At 43.6% G+C, this 22,857-nt stretch overlaps 1 protein-coding gene across 6 annotated transcripts in view; it reads right to left on the bottom strand.

The window, feature by feature from the left end:
* EFCAB6 (EF-hand calcium binding domain 6) overlaps positions 1–22,857 on the bottom strand; it is a 234,115-nt gene that overhangs the window by 202,172 nt on the left and 9,086 nt on the right. For 5 of the 6 annotated variants that reach the window (XM_072843616.1, XM_072843612.1, XM_072843615.1 and 2 more), the window contains 2 exons: positions 12,116–12,264; positions 4,275–4,486 (listed from right to left, as the gene is read on the bottom strand). In XM_072843616.1, the coding sequence (XP_072699717.1) occupies positions 4,275–4,486; positions 12,116–12,264 (361 nt within the window). Of the gene's footprint in view, positions 1–4,274; positions 4,487–12,115; positions 12,265–22,857 lie in introns of those variants that run through there. The other variant, XM_072843617.1, reaches the window with a different exon arrangement.

Genomic DNA, 22,857 nt, shown 5'->3' with positions numbered 1-22,857 from the left:
AAAGAATGACGGAGGCATGTCAAAAGCACACAGAAACCAGCTTGAAGGGGCTCCTAGTAGCCAAATTACAGACAATTTAAAAATCAAAATGCAAAATGAACATAATGTATCACAACCACTCGATAAAACATGCAACCTTGAGTCCCTGCAAATATAAAAATAATAAATGAATGAATTGAAAGTCTAGTAAGGAATGAGATACAGTTTCAAAGTTTCTCCACAAAACGCTTATTAATTACAAAGTGGATGAAGAGTCTCTTACCATGAGAAAGCCTGACAGATTCCACTTTAATCAAGTGATCGAAGTAAACAGCAGCAAAGGGACAAACTAGGATCCCGTGCGATCGTAAAACACAATGAGAATACAGCATTTCTGTGATACTCCCGCCAAAGATGCAAGCCTAGACCTAGTCATCAGGAAAACATCAGATAAACTCAGATGGGGGACATGCTGCCCTCTGCAATCTTCAGAGTGGAGGGTCAGGAAAACTAAGGCTGAGAATTGTTTTGAAGTGAAAGACACTTGGAATTCACGTTCTGACCTGGATCATACGAGACAGGCATGGAATGACCGGCCCAACCAGGCAGGGGCCCGGGGCTGAGATGGTAGTAGTGAGTTCATGTTAATATCTGTATTTTGATGGTCAGACTGTAGTTATGCAGAACACTATCCTCTTTGAGAGACACGTACACTGAAATATTTGGGGTGATGAAACCACTTACTCCATAATGGTTCAGGAAAAAAACTCCTTCCCACTAAACATCCAACTTCTCTGTAACTTTGTGGTTGCTTTTTAAAAATGATGAAGTAGGGGATCCCTGGGTGGCTCAGCGGTTTGGCGCCTGCCTTTGGCGCAGGGCGCAATCCTGGAGCCCCGGGATCAAGTCCCGCGTCGGGCTCCTGGCTTGGAGCCTGCCTCTCCCTCTGCCTGTGTCTCTGCCTCTCTCTCTATGTCTATCATAAATAAATAAAATCTTAAAAAAAATAAGAAGAAAATAAAAATGATGAAGCAGAAGTTGTGGTAGAGACGGCTCATAACAGACCAACCTCCCACAGAAAACAAAGTGGATGAAGAGTCTCTTACCATGAGACAGAAAACCACCATAAATTCTGGCAAACACAAAAAAATTTATAACTATCTAAAGACCTTGGAGAGTAAACAGAAACAGGAAGACTTTGGAGAAATTCAAAACACAGAAAAAGGGACGAGTATTGAGGGAGTTTCCTATTCATAATAGCTTTAAGCCTGAGAACAAGCCACACTGTCTCTCTGGCCTGAAGAACTGGCATGCTGAACCCAAAGCAACCACAACCACTAAAAATGTGAGGGAAATCTCAAACAGGAGAGACAGAGGAGACCCACTTTCTGTGTATAAATTCTGTCCAAGTTTCCAGCTGATGCCCAAAGCTGGCGTGTGCAGGTCAGACTCAAAGAGAAAAGAGACCCACTTAAAGATAAAAGAGCCAAACTGAGATGCAAGCAACTGCTCACTGCAGGTGAGACAGAGTTTGCAGGTTAATTCCTGCCAGAGCAGAAGCATCAACAGTCTTCAGAGGAAGGTAAGAGGATCCAGTCTCCACAGCACCGTGTTCACAATGTTTATTCCCTGTACTGTCTAATGTGCAGCCACAGCCACATGTGAATGTCAAGCACTTGAAACGTGGCTAGGGCAACTGATGAACTGAATTTATTTTAGTCATTGTTAATTAATTTAAATTTTAAAATTAATTCAGTGATTAGAAAACCTTTAAGTATGTTTGTAGTGACCAGGTATCTGAATCTACTGTTTCATGAAATCTAAATAGACATCAAGTATTTCCAATGGAAATTTAGTGTGTGAACTGAAGTCAGCTGTAAGTATAAAGTATACATCAGGTTTAAAGACTTAGTACACAGAAAAGAATGCAAAATAACTTATTGTCAATTTTTAATAGTGATAACACATTGAAATGAGATAATATTTTAGACATATTAGTTAAATAAAAATATTATTCAAATTAATTCTTTTTAACTTTTTTCATGTGGCTACTGGAAAGCTTAAAATCAAACATGAGCGTCACATTATATATTTTTTTATGATTTTATTTTTAAGTAATCTCTACAACCAACATGGGGCTCAAATTCACAACCCCAAGATCAAGAGTCACACATTCCACTCACTGAGCCAGCCAGGTGCTCCTAACATTATATTTCCATTAGACAGCACTGGTCTAAGATATAATCCAAATATACTCTAATATGAAGAACCAGAATAATGTGACTCTTGCCTGTCAAGAGTAAAAAAAAGAAAAAAAGAATCAATGCAACCCAACCCTGAGACAACCCAGATATTAGAATTATCATTCAAGGACTTTAAAGCAGCTATTTTAACTATGCTTAATGAGTTAAAAGAAACACACTCATAATTGAAGAAAAAAATAGGAAATAGATAAACATGAACTATAAAAAATATAAATAGAAACTATAAAAAAGAACCAAATGGAAATTCTAGAACTGAAAAATACTATATCTAATATTAAATATTCACTGAATGAGCTTAATGGCAGAACAGAGACATGAAGAAGGGGTCACTGAACTTTGAAGACAGATCAATAGATATTATCCAATCTTAAAAATAGAAATAAAAGACTGAAAAAATGAAAAGAGCCTTGGGATGAGCCTTGGGACAATACTGAAATGTCTCAGGGAGGATGAAGTAAAATATATATATTTAAAAATAATGGCTACAAGCCTCAAATTCAGTGAAAAAAGAAAATTAAAGGAAGAGAAACCCTTGAAATGGCACCATGGTATGCTCAAGAAGAAACAACAAATAGACCTACAAATATTTTTTTCCTAAATCTGTGAAAGGAAGGAGAGCCAGTCCCTGAGGTGGCCTGGAATTCAGGAATATCTGAAATTCCCTGGGCTGTTTGTTTTCCTGCCACATAATTCCCCTGTGGTAGAAGTAAGCAAAGTGGGTTGGGTTGACGTAGTCAACAAATTCTAGAAGGAAACAGACTTTTAAATATTATGGAATGCTCTGATTAAGAAGTATTGAGTAAACACATGTGTATTTCTGTGTGTGTGTGTGTGTGTCTGTGTGTGCATGTATATTAGTTAGTGGGTTACTGGGTTGAAGGCACACTACTGATTTTCCCACTTTGGTATTACTATATTGATCCCTATGGATTTATTCTGAGTGTTTAATTCCTCCTGTACTGTGTATTCCATTGTTAAAGGCCCTGACGGCTCAGACCCCACTAAATGTCTACTATTGATAGCCCCCTGGTAGGATACCCACCAAGGGCTTGTCCTCCATATCCCTCCCCAAGTACTTGCATCACCCCTGCTGCAAACCCTTCCGTGGGCCCTACAGCTCCCAGGACTGAGTCCCAACTCTGTGTATGGTACTCTTCAGGCCTGGCCCCTCTATCCACAACCTGACACATATCCCCTCGCTTCGGGTATAAATAATACTACCCTGTTCCCTGAATAAACATGCCATGCTGATCCAGACATCTAAGCTTTCACTTGAGCTGTTACTCCCTCTACCTATAACCCCCTTCCATTTTTCTTTCATCTGGTTAATCCTACTCCTTGGTCAAAATCTGCCTAAATACACCCCTTCCTCCCTAAATGCTGCCTGGACCACCACCCCAATTTTAGATAGCTCTCCCTCCTCTAGCTTTCCCTCCTACACGTACCAAACACATCTCACTGGGCTGAGACCCCCCTGGAGGTCAGGCCCGTGTCTGCCTGCTGTCTCCCTTGGGTCTAGAATACAGTAGGTGCTCAATAACCATTTGATACAAGAACAAATGCCAAAATACTAAGTTCCAAAATATAATACTTCTATACGGAAGCTTAAAAAAAAAACACTAAAGAAAATGGCAGTACCAGTACTTCACACAAAATATGACCCACACACATGTTGATCATCCCATCCACCAGAATTTCACTGAATTGTGAAAAATAAACAAAACTGTAACTGCTAACTTAGAACTATCGGGTGGTAGGGGGTGGAAACCCAGAATAGATTTCATGCTCCAGTAACTGACTCCAACTTTTCTACAGCTGGGTTTGGGGGGGGGCGGGCAGGGGTGGTGAGGGGCAGAAGGAGAGAGAGAATCTCAAGGGTACTCCCTGCTGAGCACAGAGCCCAAGTTGGGGCTCAATTTCACAACCCTGAGATCACAACCTAAGCTGAAATCAAGAGTTAGATGCTTAACCAACCGAGTCTCCCACGCACCCCCGTAGTTGGGTTATTCTAAGTCGCCATGCATACTGTACCTGAGCCAGTACATCCTGAAACTGTTCTCTCGTGAGAGGCATCAGGAAGGTTGTGATAATTCTTCTCAGTTCATTCTTTGATACCGTCATGTTGTGACTGGTGTCAAGCAGCTCAAAAGCCTTTTTCAACGCATATCCTTTATCAGTGATTTTTTGAAATAAAAGCCGTTTAACATCTAAGAAGGACAGTATCGGATTTGCAATAGCTGTGGCTATAGAAGAGATACAGTTGTTTATTAGATGCGCTTAAAGCCAAGATCCCAAAAACCAACTTCACTGTGGACTAGAATCCAACAAACTTCCAAAACACTATTTCTCCTACTGTATTCATTGCTTTATGCATCTAAGCACTGCATGACTTGCAATGGCAAATCCATGGTCATTTTTTACCTCTGAAATGTGGCCAATGTAAAATGAAAATAGTAATGGTAAAAGGAAAAAAAAAAGAGAGAGAGAGGAAAGATCATCCCCCCTATATAGGACATGTGTCATGACAAGCAAAAACATGGATTTTGGAATAAAACTCAGTTAAGAGCAATATCACTTCAAACAAATCTTTAAAATATATTAACTTTTCATCCCCTGGCCAATTTTTGAGGGGAAAACATGTAATTCTTAATCTAGATTATTTCCCTCTCCAAGACAAGAGATGAGAATGGCTAGCCCCTTTGAAAGGTAATGAAAGAATGTTAAAAGGCACCACATAAGCTTCCGGGAGGCCTGCACTTCCTGGGAGGAAAAGCACTCAAGTGGGACTGTGGTGCTGTGGGTCCCAAGGGTCCCCAAGTCACCAGGGGAGAGACAATACACCCCAGCCTCCTTCCCCTCTAAGATGAAACAGCCATAGAAATAAACACAGTAACTGCAAATCAACTCAAGGCATGGACTAGTTTCATAAGCATGGAAATGTGATTATTCCACTTTGGTATTTTGTAACCTACTAGAGAAAGAGGAGGCTAAAAATACAAGTGGTTTGGTAAATCTCTTCTATCTATTTATGAGATTGCAAAGGCATGGTGACAACTTATTTAGTAGCTGTCTTACAAAGTAAATTCTGAATGTATATTAAATGCCTTTAATGCTGTTTCATCTTTTATAAATTCATTTACAAACAGGACCTAAGGAAGGATGATTGTGGTTATTTCCATTCAAATGAGAATTTCTTATCCAGGTATTGAACCTTTCTGGCACAAGCTGTCACCAATGTTCATCTTCCCTGACACTCGCCAAGCACACAGGAGGCCTGTGCCAGGTGCTAGGGATGCCTTTCACTCATGATGCCTACTGCCTCTTTGGGTAGGGGCATATATAACCAGGAACACATTGGAGAAAAGACAGTGGCTAGTTTGGGGTGACAGGCTGAAGGTCTCAGGAAAAGTTGCTTAGAAGGAAGAGGTGATACTTAGAAGGAAGAGCAAGAAGGGCTGGAAGTGGGGGTACCATGGAGGACAGCCAGTGGAGACAAAGTGGGGAGAGGACAAGTACAGGAGGCATCAGCTTTAGAGATTAAACCACAAAGTCAGGGATCCCTGGGTGGCGCAGCGGTTTGGCGCCTGCCTTTGGCCCAGGGCGTGATCCTGGAGACCCGGGATCGAATCCCACGTCGGGCTCCCGTTGCATGGAGCCTGCTTCTCCCTCTGCCTGTGTCTCTGCCTCTCTCTCTCTCTGTGACTATCATAAATAAATAAAAAAAAAAGATTAAAAAAAATAATAATAAAAAAATAAACCACAAAGTCGCCAGGAGCCAAGTCCCTGGTGCTCCCATCCAGCTTTGTGCTCTGGTCATGGGACACCGAGCTGGGACTTCCATCAAGAGGATAACATCATCCAATTTTCGCCCCAACATCACATGTAGGAGGGATAGAGAGGGGACAAAAGTGATAGTCTGAAGACATGTTGTTAACTACAGCCTGCTCAGACAAGTATTAATGGAGTTCTACACCAACATGATGAGCATGGAGGGAAAAGTAGAGGTGAATGAAAGAGAAGTTGAAATAGACCAAGTAGAGTCCATGGAATCTTCTGATTAGACAGGCAGGGTAAGGCAGTGGAAGAAGATATGGCTTGTATATGTGGTGTAAGCGGCCAGGTGGGTGGTGACACTCTTCGTTGGGAAAGGAAATGCTATAGGACGTGGCAAAGGCATTTTCCAAGATGGCCACAACCAGATCCCCGCCACACATGCTTGTCCTACAATGCCATCCTAACCCTCCTCCCATCGAGATGTGGAGCGTATATTCCTTCGCCTTGAATTTGGGTGGGCCCGTGACTAGAGCAGAATGATCTACATGACTTCTAAGAAGAGGTCACAAAAGGCGTCGCAGCTTGTGCCTCATCCTTGTAAGATGCTCATGCCAATTGCTGAGATGTGAGGAAGTCAAGAAGTCACACAGAGAAGCCACATGTAGGTGTTTCGGCCAACACCCCCGCTGAGGTTCCAGCCCACAGACGAAGCCAGACTTCTGATGATTCCAGCCCCAGGTGTCATTACCCACTGCCTTTGCACCTCCCCTCACGGAACTGCCTGGAATAGAGGCAAGCTGTCCCTGGGACCTGCTCAAATTGCAGATCTGTGAGCAAAATAAATGATTCCAAGCCTCTATGTGTGGAAGAGTTTGTACATAGCAATAAATACCTGGAACAGGAGAAAAAAAGTTTGTGGGAAAGCTAATGAATTCAGTTTGGGATCTCTAAGTGGAGATGTCCATTTGAAAGGTGAGCACCAAAAAAAAAAAGAGAAAAAAAAAAGGAAAGAAAGAAAGGTGAGCACATAAATCTAGAGATCAGAAGTGGATGCCACTGGACGTGCAGGTGTGGGAACCAGCCACGTGGAAGCCATGGGAGATGCATGCCACGCTGGAAGAGAAGGGAGACTTGTGAAACACTGACTTTTAAAGAAGGAGAATTCATTCATTCAAAAAATATTCACTGAATACCCGTGATATTTCGGCACTGCTCTAGGCACTAAGGGCTACAGTGAACAAGACAGGTAAGATCTGCTCTTGTAAAGCTGATAATATGCAGGGGAGAAGAAAGACAAAAAACAGATAATACATAAAAGATAAGGTAATGGTAGAAAAGATTACAAAGACAGTAAGAAAGAACGGGTTGGAGAGAGGCTGTTTTAGGTGGAGTAGTCAGTGAAGTCCTCTTGAGGAGTTTGATGAGCTGAACCAGAATGATAAAGTACGGCAGCCAGAGAAGCAGTTGGAGGGGACACAGCACCAGTAAAGGGTCCCTGAGCAGGAATGAGCTTGATGTGTCCAGAAAAGCAAAAGGTAGACAGAGCATGTGTTTGTCATGTGAGACAGAGGGCAGAAATTGCTAAGAGTGGGGTGGGGTGATGCTTTAGTGTCAGCGCAAGGACTGGGGCGGTCTCCACATGCAGTGGGAAGGCTCAGGAGAGTTCAAGCAAGGCACTGATCTCCTCTAATATATGCTTGTGTTCACAAATCACTCTACCTGCTATGTAAAGAGTAGATTCTAGAGGGGCAAGAAATGAGGGCGGAAGCCCAGAGATGAGGCAATTCCAAGGGTCCAAGAAGAGGTGACTGTGGCCTGAACCACGTAGCAGCCCTAGATGTGGGGGCGGGAAAGGGGAGGAAGCAGACTAGAGGTAGCCTAGAGACAGAGCAGATGAGGTTTTGCTGATGGACTGGCTCAGCAGGGCAGGGCAGGAAGAAACCAACAATAACTGAGGCCGGGCTAGAGGAACCACATAGATGATGGTGCCCTTTCCTGAGAAGGAGAACACCAGGAACCAAGAGATCTGGTTGGCCGGCTCACGTCTGAGACGCCCAGCAGATGAAGCCCAAGCAACTGGAGACCTAAGCTGAAGCTCAGGAGGGAAGTCTGGATGGGGCTATCATTTCCGTTATTCATGGTATGTAGGGACGTGGAGCCAGCAGCTCGCCTAGGAGGGGACAGACTCGGGGGAGAGAGCTGGGCACACAGCTTGGAGGGAAAAGAGACTTACATCTCCCACAAGACTCCCAGGGATCCTGTCATGCTCCCCTCTCCATTTCTGACTGCTGCTGGGCTCTCAGAAGCAGCTGACTCGCAGGGAGGAGCTGCCTGATGCCACATGGGCTGGGGAACACGATTTTTCCCTCTGCGCACCCAGCCCAGAACTCCTCCTGCTGCCTCCAGTGTTGTAGAGGGAGCCTCTCCTGTTAACTTTTGTTCACCTTGAAATCTTTTTTCAGACTTTTCGTATATATTATTAGTTGCTTTCCAAGAAGCCGCATCTTTGCAAATCAATAATTCTAATTTAAATGTATCATAAATATTGGTTTGAAACTCCTTGGCATTTGAAGTGAAACTTTTTCTTTCACGTGCCTAAGGCACTTTCCCAGATTTAAAATGAAAGCAGTAACCACACTTGCATAACCTGCTGGTGGGAGGACAAATTGATATAATCTTTCTGGAGGGCAATTTGACAAAATCTTTTACATCCGATTAGAATCTACAGTCACAACAGACTGTCACTCTCACCCTCACAACGAGAACAAGTGGGATAAGCTGAAGTATATAGTTTTTAAACCCACCGGAGAACTGAGGAAGGTAAAGAACCTAGAGATCCCAGAAAGGGCAAGCCACTCCTCCAAGAGGAACAACCCAGAACACTTTTATCCTTACAGAGTCCGACGGAGTAAAGCAAATTCATTCTAGACTAGGGTGCAGAAAAGAGAACCAGCTATTTAGTGGCCACACGTGGACAGGTGTGATGGGTTCAAAGGCCGGGGGGCTTCAATCCACAGAGCGAATCCGAGCCCAGCCTCTTGGGTCTTCCTGTGGGGGTAGAAGTGGTAAACCAGAACTGCGGGCGAGGTGCAGAGCTGTGCAATGTGGCCCCAGGAGGGTGGGCTTTTCTGGAAGTGTAAGGCAGGTGCTCCCCAAAGGCTGAGGACAGGGCAGTAGTATGGAGGCGAGGCCTTCTGAGGCACCCTGCCCTTCGTGGAACTGACCTCAACGGCCCACTGAAACCTGGGGGTAGTAGGATGGCAAAGCAGAGAGAGGCTTTCTGAGGTGCCAAAAAGTAGGAGCTGGGCGGGGGGACACAGAGAGGCCCCCCCCCCTCCAGAGACCCTCTAAAACCAGCAGGGTGACTGTAATGCAGAGCACTCTCCCCGATGGGCCAACCCAGAAGGAAGCAGAAAAGCCTAGAGTCTCACCAGGGCTGTCTCTAGAGTGCTGAAAGGCAGTATTTGAAACCAGTGGCAATTGCGACCGAGTCCAGACACAGCTCGGTCTGGAGATGAAACCACGCCAGCCAAGCTCATGTGAAGCCTAAGAGAAGAGGCATCCTCTTTCCTGGCTGTGCTAGTCACTTGTTTCCACTGCGCTTCATACAAATGTCTGCTATTAGATCTTTTTAAAAGTGCAAGACAAATGAAATGAGGAAAGGTGACCTAATCAAGAGCAAAAACAGAGGATCCAGAGAGAGAACAGATGGAGGAAGGATCAGGTATTTAAGGGAAGAATGGTAAACACGTTCAAGAGATTACAGGAAAACTTGACAACGCGTTGCATGTACAGGGGATTTCAGCACAGAAAAGGAAACTGTTTTGTTTTGTTTTGTTTTGTTTTTTAGAGCACACGTCAAAGCCTGAAATTAAAAATACAATATCAGAAGTGAAAAACTCATTTGATCTGCTTAACAGCAGACTATATGTGATAAAGAATAGCCTAGTGAATAGACAGACAGGTCAATAGAAATTTTTCAAATCTGAACATAAAACAAAAAACATTTTAAAAGGAAACAGGTTATCTCATCTGTGGTTTACTCTGTGAGCAGTGCCAATTTAATATACAAGTTACACAAGTATGTCACCTCCATCTACACGTGCACGCATGAGAGAGGGACCAGCCAAATACCTCATGGTGACCACCTCTGGGGAGGCAAATGGTTCTAGGAGACTTAATTTAAACAAGAAAAGATAATTCAGTATTGAGAATTACCATCAGTAAAAATAGAAGGCAAATGACAAAAGGGAAAAAGAGACACTGATGGCATGTAAGGCAGATGAAGGGTTAACACCTCCCGCACAGGGAGAGCTCCTACAAATCACCAGAAAGACCCACTGCAGGTAAATGGGCAAAGGGTTATCAATAGGCAGCTCAGAAAAGAAACTCAGAAAGCTGACAAACTGGAGAATCAAAACTACCTTGACTGTTACAGAAAGGCAAGAGGAATCACAACAGAATATTGTCTTTGCACATCAAGTGGAGACGATGTAAAAGATAATAATCTGTGTTAGGATACTCCAGGACAAACCCTTCTAAGTCTTATTTGTGGGCATGTGCCCAGGCACACACTTCTAGAGGGCAGCGTGGTGGAGCTCATCAAGAGCCTCAGTGGCGAAGCCCTTTGATCCAGCAATCTCACTTCACTCCAGACTTCTCTGTAGGAGCAGACAGGTGAACTCAGATGTGTCCAAAGTACACTGTACTGTACACGTGGAGCTGCTGAATGGTGCTAGAAGCTGCTAGCTGAATCCATTCTCCCTTCTTCCCTTAGAAACAGAAACCCTGTAATCTAGGGAGACATTCATCCATCCTGAGGTCTGTATTTCCAGGCTCCTGGGTAGATGATGCCTGTGACCATGTGATTCAAGTCTTGCCCAGTGAGGAAGCACAGTGTCCAGTATGACTTGACTAGAATGCCTCCCCTTGGCCCCCTCACAAGGCAGATTTCAGGGTATCCTTGCCTCTATCCCCTTCGAGGTCTCCTAGAGCCTCAGGGTATGCACCCACTGTGCTTGCTGTGCACAAGCTTCTGTTCTGGTAGCATCTGGCTCACGCAAGGAAAATTCTTTATCCCCCTCTCTAGACCATGAGTGCCTCCTGGGCAGGGGCTCCACTGGACCCATCTGTTTATCCTCAGTACCTACGACAGTTCTTGTCACATATCGGGGTTTGGAAAATGTTTATTGCAGTTTTATTCACGATTGGCCAAGATGTGAGAGCAACCAAGACGCCCTTCAGGAGTGATGAGATAGGCTAACTGGGGCACATCCATAAAAGAGAATATTATTCAGAGATTAAAAAGTGAACTATCATACCATGAAAAGACAGGAAGGATCCCTAAGTGCACACTTCTAAGTGGAAGAAGCCCATCTGAAAAGGCTACGTACTGTACCACTCCAATTCTAGAACATTCTGGAAAGGCAAAACTCTGAAGACAGTAAGATGACCAGTGGCTACTGAGACTAGGGGCAGGAAGGGATGAGCAGAAGGAATATGGGGGATTTTTAGGGCAGTGAAACGATTGTGTGATACCATAATGCTGGATACATGTCCTTAGATGTTTATGAAAACCCAGAGAACATACAACACAAAGAATGAGCTCTACTGTACACTACAGGCTTTAGTTAATAACAATGGATCAATAATGGCTCATCCATGGTAACAAAGGTACCTCACTAATAACGCAAGGTGTTAATAATGGGGGACACCGGAGGTGGGAAGTGAAGGGGTGTATGGGAACTCTCAGCACTTCAGCTCCATTTCTCTGTAACCCTAAAACTGCTCAAAAAATTGTCTACTAATTAAGAAAAACTAAGTGAGGAGGTATAGTAGTTAAGTCCACAGATTCTGGAATCCCACTGTCTAGGTTCATATCCTAACCCTGCCTCTTTTAAACTATGTAACTTTTGGGCAAGTGGTTTAATCAACCCATCTCAGTTTCCCCATAAAGAACACAAGGACAGTAACAGAATCTACTTTGTAGCTCTACTGCGTGCGGTTAAATGATATGCAAAGCTTTTGTGGAGTCTGGTGCATACTAAACATTTTTAAATGATATCTACTGTTAGTGTTATTGCTTCATGAATACTCACTTGAAGAAGAAGGTCTGAACATATTTTGGAAACTGTTCCTTGAATACACTCTACATGGTGAAGAATGAGGTCTTAAATTCTTGAGCTTTCCTGTGTGAGGATACGAAGTTTGCCAATCTGGTATAATTGCCATTTTGCACATTAAATCCCTGTGACGTAAAAGAAAACAGATTACATTATCTTTAAGCACACATTACAAAGGTGGCCAACCTCTGATCTGTTCCTTTTCTGAAAGGATTGCTGGAGACTCTAAAAATGCTAGTCATGACCTTCTTGCCAACGTTTCAAAAACTCCTCTTAAAGTGAATACAAAAATCATGATTTTAGACTCGTTTCTAGCAGATCCAATAATTTTCAAAAATGGGAAAATAAAGAAATTCTCTAATAGGAAAATCCATCTGTCTCTGGACTACCACTGACTCATTTCTTTGGTGGGCAATTAAGGTGGAAAGTTGGATTCCCTATGGTCTCTCAAACTGCCTCACTGCCTATCCATCACTGTCAGAGGAGAGCAGGAAACAACAGCACCAAAAATGGTGCAATAAGGACCTCTGAAGATCCTCTCTTCCATGAAAATAATAAGAAAACTGGCAAAAATGGTCAGAACCAACTTTTTCAGAACTCTGGAAATTAACCAAAGGTTTAGAGCAATCTAAGAACACCTTATTCATGAAATATGGTGGTATCTCAGTATGAACACCAAGTTCTGTGACATTTCAACTTTCCCTTGTCCTCACCTGCCCCTGCCCCCAAATCAGCAGAAGCCTAGAAACTAACAGCCTGTAATTTCAGTGACAACCCAGCAGTCTTCCCATCACTGGAAAGAGCAGAACAGAGTTGGAAGCTCCTTCAAGCCCAGAAAATGATAAAAGGCATTTGTTGAAAAAAATCAGACACGACTATTGTCTCAACTTCTGGGCTGCCTGAGGAGGTAAACAGATGGAGCAAATAAATAATAGACTAACCAGAAACCTTCAAGGACAAGTTGGGGAATGAAACACCCACATGGGCTTTGAGAAGCTCTCACATGTCCCTGGACCTAGAAAGCCACTCACACATGCAGAGTTGTAAGCACGCCCAGGGCTGCCCAGGACTGTGTGCTTGCTCTTGCTCGGGAAAGAACTGAGCAAGGCCTTATGCTCTCACCTATCGTTGACCGTGAGGCTCTGCACAAACAGGAAGTGAAGCCTAAGGAAGGGGTGTGAACTGCCTGGCAAAGGACTAAAGGAATCTCCAACACACTTGAAGGGCCCCTTGGCGAAGACTGGAAGACTGTTGTTTACAGGCATTTAAGGATATATCTCTCTGGTCATAAGCTGACCACTCAGCTAATCCATCACACACTTCAGTGGCCATCCACGACCAAACCTACAGACTTCACAAAGTTGGTTTAGAAGAGTCAGAAAACAAAATCCAAAACATGAAAAGTGGAAAGAATATGATTTCAAAAATTGCCATGTTATTGAAAGTGTCTAGTTTTCAACAAAAAATTTATGACATGCAAGAAAAAAAGGAGAAAAGAAGGAAGGAAAGAAAGACTCATACATACTTACCTTTAGGAACCATGCAAGCAAGAAAAGAGTGGGGTGAAATATTTAAAGTATAAATTTTATATTTATATGAATTTACGTATATAAATTTATATATTTGTATATATACATAAACATAAATATATAAAATATATTTTGTATTATATAAATTTCTTTATATAATGAACAAATAAAGCATATTTTCTACATTTGAAATACAGAAAGAAGAAAAACCCACCAACCTAGAATTCTGTATCCAGCAAAACTTTCCTTCAAAAGTTAAAGGCAACTAAATACCTTTCTTATACAAACAAAAACTAAGGAAATGTGTCACCAGCAAGCCTGCTTTAAAAAAAAAAAAAAAGAGAGAGAGAGAGTTGGGGCATCTGGGAGGCCAGTCAGTTAAACGTCTGTTTTCTTCAGGGTCCTGGGATCAAGCCCTTCCTGCTGAGCATCTCCCTCTCCCTCTACTGCTCTCCCTACTCATTCTCTCTCGGTCTCTGTCTCTCAAGTAAATAAATAAAATATATATTTTTTTAAGTTACAGTCTTCAGAAAGAAGGAAAAATGATACAGGTCAGAAATGCAAATTTACATAAAGAAAAAAAACATTAGAGAAAGAATAAATGAAGGTAACATAAACACATATGTACCTAAGAACAGAGCCCCAATATACATGAGGCAAAAACGGATAAAACCAAAAGGAGAAACACATACTTGCACAGTAACAGCTGAAGACTTCAATGCCCACTTTTAATGGTGGACAGAATAACTATATAGATCAACAAGGGAATGGAGGGCCAGAACACCATAAACCAATCAGACCTGACAGGAATTTAAAGAACACTCCACCCAACAATGGCAGGATATACATTCTTCTCAAGTGTACATGGAACATTATTCAGGATAAATCATATGTTAAGACATAAAACATATCCTGATAAATTTTAAGACCTTGAAATAATCAAAGTGTGTTCTCTAACCACACTGGAATGAAATTGAAATCCATCATGGAAAGAAATTGAGTAATTCACAAATATATTGAAATTAATACACTCTTAACTAACCCCAGAGGATCAAAGAGGGTAAAAAAAAAAACTCATAAGTGAAATTAGCAAATATTTTTGGATGGATGAAAATGAAGGTACACATGCCAAACATTATGGGATGTAATGCTTAGAGGGGAATTTATAGCTATAAATGCCTATAGCATTTTTAAAAAGAAGAAAACCTCAAATTTATAACAATCTTCTTTCTTAAGAAGCTAGAAAAATAAGAGTAACTAAGCCAAACTAAACAGAATAAAGGAAATAATAAAGATCAGAGCAGAAATGAATGACATTGAAAAGACAAAGCCAACAAAATGAAGAGGTAGTTCTTTGAAAAGATCAGCAAAGCTGACAGTCTTACCTAGATTCTCCAAGAAAAAATGAGAAATATTGCATATACAAAAATCAGGAATGAAAGAAAGAATATTACTACAGATCTCACAAAAACAAAAAGGTTAAGGGAATACTGAAAACAATTGTATGCCCACATATTAGCTAATCTACACAAAATAGAAAAATTCTTAAAGACACAAGCTACTTAAACTGACTAAAGAAGAAACAGAAAATCTGTAGACCTATACCAAGTAAAGAGATTAAATTAGAAGTCAAAAGCTTCCTACGAAGAAAGGCCAGAACCAGATGCGTTTCCTGGTAAGTTCTACCAAACATTTAAAAAAGGGCAGCCTGGGTGGCTCAGCGGTTTAGATCAAGTCCCACGTCAGACTCCCTGCCTGGAGCCTGCTTCTTCCTCTGCCTGTGTCTCTGCCTCTCTCTCTCTTTTAAATAACGATCTTTTTAAAAAGTTTAACAAAGCATAATTAAAATCAATCAATCCTTCAAAAAACAGAGTAAGAGGGAACACTTACCCACACATTCTATGAGGCTAGTATTACCATATCCAGATAAAGACATCAGAAGAAAAGAAAGCTAAAGATAGGGGGAAAAAAATCTCTGACAAATTGCTTGCAAATAGGGCAACCTGGGTGGCTCAGGCGGTTTAGCGCCGCCTTCAGCCCAGGGTGTGATCCTGGAGACCAGGGATTGAGTCCCACGTTGGGCTCCCTGCGTGGAGCCTGCTTCTCCCTCTGCCTGTGTCTCTGCCTCTCTCTCTCTCTCTCTCTCTTCTGTGTGTCTCTCATGAATAAATAAATAAAATCTTTTAAAAAATTGATTCCAAATGGAATCCAACAACATATAAAAAAATGAGATGTCATGACCAGGTGAGATTATCCCAGGAACTCAGGGGTGGTTAAACATATAGAAATCAATCACTATAATACACCACATTAATACAATCAAGAAAAAACATGACCACCTCAATAGATGCAGAGAAAGCATTTCACAAAACCTTATACCCTTTCATGATAAACACACTCAATAAGCTAGGAATAAAATGGAACTTCCGTGACCCAACAGAGGGCATCAATGAAAAACCAATAGCAAATATCATACAGAATGGTAAAAGAACAAAGGCTGAAAGCCTTCCCCCTAAAATCGGAAAAAAGGCAAGGATATATTCTCTCACCATCTATTCAACATTGTACTGAAGGTTCTAGCTGAGCAATTAAGTAAGAAAGGAAATAAAAGGCACCCAGCTCTAGTGCCACAAGGAAAGCTTTACAGCCTCACTCGTCTGAGGTTCCCAACTTCGCAAACCTTCTCAGGAAAGAAAAAGAAAAGGAAAAGGAAAAAGAAAAAGAAGAAAAGGAGGTTTTCCCTACTGGACTTCACATTTAAATGCAAGTGCATAATTATTTAATATTCAAAAATAGATGGATGTGTGTGGCACTATTTCAGTATAAAGAATCAGTTGACAATGGCACTAAAGTGCTAGACTTTAAGAATCTCAAGTTTACAGAGTTAAAGAAATGAATCAGAATTTTTTTTTAATGTGTAAGAAATACACACTGGATGGTGCTCTGGTCTACCTCTCTTTGGGCAGTCCCTGACACCCTGGCATGGTATGGGTCTAGATTTGTCTCATATGCACAGGTCCCTGTGAGCAGGGGCCATACCAGGGCTGAAGCCATGCGCATCTGACAGCAGAGTCCCACATGCATCTTTCATCAAGTAGATAAATTTATCTGAAACCTAGAATCATAGCATGGGTAAATTTCCAGAAGAACATGGCTTAGTATGTGTCCATACAGTCAAAATACATTTATTGAGCTTCCTTCTAGAGGTTTAGGGGTCAATGAACAAAACTGGCAAAATCATGGACCTCATGGGCCTTTTATCCTAGGACTGGAAGACAAACAATAATTAAGGAAATGATACAAGTTAAAAAGTACTATGAAGATACACAGAGCAGAGGAGAACAGATGACACTGAGCACAGGTAGGACAGAGGCCAGAAAGGGAAGGATGCATTAAGAGGACAAAGAGGCAAAAGGAGGCCAGACAGAGGAAAGCCGGGTAGGCTCTGGTGACGGGCTCACTCCGAGAGTTATATGTGAAGCCATATACAGAGAAGAGGGCCAATTAAGTACAGGGTTATGATCTGGCCTTTGCATTTAAAGGATCCCTCTGGCCATACATCAAGAATGGATTTAGAGGGGCAGAGGAGGAAACAGAGGCACCAACTATAAGTCCACTGAAATAATGCATGCAAGAGAAGATGGTGGCTTGGATAGAGGTGGTTTCGGTGCAAGTGTTGGGAAATGTGAGATTCTAAGTATGTTCTGAAGGCAGGGTCAATTGTATTCTCTTACAGGTTTGATCTGGCTTGCGGGAGAAGTGGTAGTCATTAACTGAGAGGGGAGAGACCCTGGCAGGATAGGTTTGGAGGGGAAGATCAGGAGTTCCACTCTGCGCATGTTAAGTCAGAGATGCCTGTTAGATCTCCCAGGGGAGATACTGAATAGGCAGCTGGATATACGAGCCTGAGTTCTGGGAAGAGACCAGGGCTATACGAGCCTGAGTTCTGGGAAGAGACCAGGGCTGAAGACACAAGTGTGGGGACTGTCAGCACACAATGGACATGTAAGGCGCAAGAAGGTGTGAAGAGAGAACATGTGCCAGAGCTGAGCTCTGGGGTGCTCCAACACTCAGAGTTCTGGGAGATGGAGAGGAACTAGCAAAAGATGACAAAGAGCAGCCAGTGAGAAAGGAGCAAATGAGGAGGAGACTGGAGTGTCCTGGAAACCAAGTGAGGAACATGTTTCAAAATGGAGAGATGGTGTGTGTCCAACGCTACAGTGATCAGCACAGAAGGTAAGGACCAAGAATAGCTTTGGATTAAGCCATGCAGGTGGTCCTGGGAACCGGAAGAGGCGCCACACTGGTGGAACAGGGCAATTTCGCATGTAAACTCAGAGGACTGTGATAACTGGGGCGGGATAGGGCTCCAGGACAATGGGGAGCACGTGTGAATACTCCAGGTAGCAATCCAGCAGGAGGCACAGTACGGGCGGGATGGAAAGGAGAGGTTGCCCGGTCCCCCGGCTTCACCAGTGAGACAGGATCCCAGCTCATGGACGAGCCCTTTTTAGGAGCACCATCGGTTCATGGCTCCTGATGGAGAAGGCGGTGGACACAGATGTGGCGACGACTGGGTGGGAGGGTTCCCTGGGGCTTGGGCCTGTTTCCTCCGGGAAATAGGAATCTGGCCACCAGTGGCAAGCAAGAACAGAAGAGGCGTCCAGGATTGAGAAATGACACAAAAAGTCGTCTAGAAGAGACGGCCAGGGGAAGGTGGGAGAAGTAGAACGGCGAGCAGGGAGCTGTAAGAGCACATCTGAGGTCCATGGGCATCAGCTCGAGAGCCAGGCCCGGGGGGGGGGGGGGGCGGGTGCAGAGTGCTGGATCCACCCGGAGGCAAGGTTTTGAAACGTGGGAACGTGGGTGTGATACAGGAAGGGGCGAGTGTGTGCTGGAGAAGGGATGCCATTGTGCACATCCTGCTCAGAAATGAGCCCTGAGAATGATGGCAATTCTCAGTATAACTGAAATAATTGGAAGGGACCGAAGAAGTGAAGAGACCAGAAACTCAATCAATCTCATGAAGAATTTGAAGAAGGAAAAAAATGACTAATTCAATGAGCATCTACCGGCGACTATGAGCCAGGAAACGTGCTTAAGATTTATGAAACCCCATCACTGAAGCCTCCTCATGTCCAACCACTTACTGCGCTTCCCATTTCTCCGGGGAGGAGGCTGACACTCGGAACAGGCCAGCAAGGTGCCCAGGATTGCGCAGCTGCTGAGCAGAGCCGGGTCTGGGAGGAGAGCTCGTCCCAGGCATCAAGTTCAGACGGTCACCGTGACCAAGGCCTTCCTGGTGCTTTTTACAGAACTCATAACATGCTCCTTGCACAAGGTGGCACATCTCTGGCTCCCCAAGCTGCCTGGCTGGTTAGGAGCGCTCGTCCCCTGCCTCAACCCACTCTGCAAGCACGTAGGGAGGACCTGCTGGAACTGCATTCCTGGTTGTGGTTATTGCTGATGCAAATAACCACTTGCTTTATTTTATCCATAAATTCCCTTCCTAATAACAATAAGGCATGCCAGGGCTTTGGCCTCATGCCTTATTACACCACCTGAGGAGTGAGATAATCACCCAGAAATGTACTGCCTGTTGTGCATTTTATTACTTGAATACAAAGTGATTCAATTCAAGAAACACTTAGTTGAAGACAGCATGAAAAAAAATAATAATCATATGAAAAGTAATTCTTCCTAATGCTACTGAGCACACTGCAGGGAATAATCCTCTTCCAGCAGGAGAATGGTCTGGATGACCTGTTGGGTCTTCTCCAGTTCTAATTTCTACCGATTGCAGGATCATAAAAGCCAGTGAGACTTCACTTACAATGTGAATATTCCAGAGAGCCAGATCCAGGTAGTTCTGACAACAGAGCCTATTTGGTACTCGACCTGAACATTCATGGTATGGACATTTTCCAAGCAACTATCCTCTCAGCGATTCACTCATTCTTCAGCAAATACAGCCAGCCACGCATGGGTGAGGGTGGAGGGATGGAAGGAGAAGTATGAACTGCCCGACTGGCAGCAGCTCACCGTCTAACTCAGGATTTTTGGAAAAATGCAACATGCGCTTCAAGTACAAGAAAGGGTATCCCCACTGTGTGAACAACGATGCTGACGCAGCAGGTAGAAATGCAAGTGTCCTGTCCTCAAGTGGCTGAGAATGTGACCTAAATTACTCTCTCTCTGGGGTTCAGGACTTTTCCTGAGAGATGCCATCTTCAGTTCACCCCAAGGAGGAGAAGAGCTAGTCTGTCTGTAGACACCTCATGCAGAAATAACATGGATTTTTATTGTCACAAATAGTATTATTTTAAAACACATTTCCTTTCCACCTTTAAAAATTAGTTTTAAAAGGCTATTGAAGAAGACACACAGGGATCCCTGGGTGGCGCAGCGGTTTGGCGCCTGCCTTTGGCCCAGGGCGCGATCCTGGAGACCCGGGATCGAATCCCACATCAGGCTCCCGGTGCATGGAGCCTGCTTCTCCCTCTGCCTATGTCTCTGCCTCTCTCTCTCTGTGACTATCATAAATAAATTAAAAAAAAAAAAAAAAAAAAAGAAGAAGACACACAGATATGTACAGTAGCTTTTTTTTTTTTTTTTTTTTTTGTACAGTAGCTTTAAAAGAGTGGTTCTCAGAGCATCTGGGTGGCTCAGTGGTTGAGCGTCTGCCTTCGGCTCAGGTCATGATCCCAAGGTCCTGGGATTGAGTCTGCATCAGGCTTTTCACGGGGAGCCAGCTTCTCCCTCTGTCTATGTCTCTGCCTCTCTCTCTCTCTCTCTCGGTCTCTCATGAATAAATAAATAATTTTTTTTAAAAGAGTGGTTCTCAAAATATGGTAGTCCCCCAACCAGTAGTACCAGCATCACCTAGAACCTTCTTAGAAATGCATTTTAGGGCAGCCCGGGCACTCAGCGGTTTAGTGCCGCCTTCAGCCCAGGGCCTGATCCTGGAGACCTGGGATCAACCCCATCACTGAAGGGGTTGGTTCCCTTAACACGTCAGGCTCCGTGCATGGAGCCTGCTTCTTCCTCTGCCTGTGTCTCTGCCTCTCTCTCTCTCTCTTTCTCTCTCTCTGTCTCTCATTAATAAATAAATAAAATCTTTTAAAAAATGCATTTTATCAGGCCCTGCCCCAGGCCAACAAGAAACTCTGAGGGTGGGGACCCAGCCATTTGTGTGTTAACCAGCTGAGACCACTGCTTTAGGAGACCCTAAAGTTGATGTATGAGTCTATAGTCTTTGAAGGAGGCTCTGTAAAGTTCCCTGCGTAATATCAAAATGAAATAAAAGACCACAAGTTTTACATTGAAGCAATTCTAGAAGATGCGCCTAGCAGTAATTGAGTGCCTATTTTGCTGACCATCAGTTCATCATCAATCCTGTGACAACCCTGTCAATCAGATACCATTATCCATATTTTTAGAGGTAGAGAAATTAAACCAGAGAGAAAAGCCAAATTCACTCATGAGGCCCCAGACTTGAACTCTCCTGAATTTAATGCTAGGCTTTTTGCCAGCTGTGCCAGGGGTGTGTGTGTGTGTGTGTGTGTGCGTGCATGCACACTTGCATGGGTGCACGAATGACTTGTGTGCCTTCTCACATAAACACAAAGATGAGCACAATGAGGTCTACATATGTTTATAGAACAATAAGAAAACTTGCTCATACTCAAGGGATACCTTGTGTTTGCCAAACAGTCTAACAATTCTGCAACCCACTCAAAAGAACATGTAGAAAAGCAAAAGCAAGTCATCTACATAACAATCTAATCAACTATTAGGATTCTGGGGTTTGTGCCCCCTCCCGGATCCCAGCCTCACACTCCCCTCAATATCCTAGACTCGGCTGGCAACCCCTCGTCTACTGTTCTAAACATAGGGATTGTAAGAATGCAAGCTGATTTACAAATATATTCCAAATGATAGGGTATCGTAAAAAACAATTTAGCCAGTCAACTGAATTCAATTTAGCAGAAAAATCTGTGGTTATAAAGTGACCTGCCTCCGGGGCCTGCAGCCCCACGTGTCTGAGCCACAGGCTTCCTCCACCAAGGGTCTCCTCTACTCACGCGCTCCCCACATCCCCACACGGGTTCTCACCTTCCTCCTGAACCTCACTTTAACCAATATCACCTCTTGCAGCATACATTCCAAGCCTACCCCCCATCACACACACACTACAAGACACACCCACACAAACTCAGAAATCAAATTCAAAATACAACACAAACATCTCAACATTAATATGCTTTAACAGAGTAGTATAAATAATGATTATAAATATGTTGAAAAGTAAAAATGTGTTTAGGATGATGTTAAGAGAAAAGGTACAATGGGGTAGATAACTAGGAACACAATGACAGAAATGTCCTCCCTCCTGTTTTCACGGGAGGACAGGGGCCACAAAAGGGACAAAAGTGGCTATGTGACATGGGGACGGCGGGGGGGGGGGGCAGGGATCTTTTCTATTTTAAAGGTCTTTAATAAGCATCTCGCAGCATGTTAGAAAAAACATGGGGATCCCTGGGTGGCGCAGCGGTTTGGCGCCTGCCTTTGGCCCAGGGCGCGATCCTGGAGACCCGGGATCAAATCCCACGTCGGGCTCCCGGTGCATGGAGCCTGCTTCTCCCTCTGCCTGTGTCTCTGCCTCTCCCTCTCTCTCTCTCTGTGACTATCATAAGTAAATTTAAAAAATTAAAAAAAAAAACAAAAAAAGAAAAAACATGCCTACCGGGCCGCCCAGCCAGCCCGTGGCCTAGCTCCTGCCTCCTCACTCTCCCCTCCTGGCCTCCCACAGTCTGGGGGTCCCTCTCGCCACCCAGTAAACTCCTGGTACCTACAGATTGGGATGTGACCATCACCTCCTCGGCGAGGTCTCCTAGATCACCCTGTCTACGTGCTCCTCTGAAGCCTCTCATCACAGCTGGCCCTTCCCGACACTGCTCTCCCTACAGCTGGGAGTCACACTCGCATTTGGGAAACAACAACCTGGATTATACGCTCCGTGAAATAAAATGGGGCTTTTACTACACCTCTGAACCCCCAGCCCCAAAGTTTAGGGTCACCTGGATCCCGTTTAGGGTCATCTCCCGCCTTCTCGCCACCCAATGCAGAAGTTTCAGCATCACTCCTGATTTCTCACTCTTGGTCCCTCCGGAGAACTGGTGACCAGCA

Source organism: Canis lupus, chromosome 11, assembly GCF_048164855.1.
Source record: "Canis lupus baileyi chromosome 11, mCanLup2.hap1, whole genome shotgun sequence".
Taxonomy (NCBI): Eukaryota; Metazoa; Chordata; class Mammalia; order Carnivora; family Canidae; genus Canis; species Canis lupus.
The sequence above is the reverse complement of the archived record's forward strand: the minus strand, read 5'-3'. Positions and strand labels throughout refer to the sequence as shown.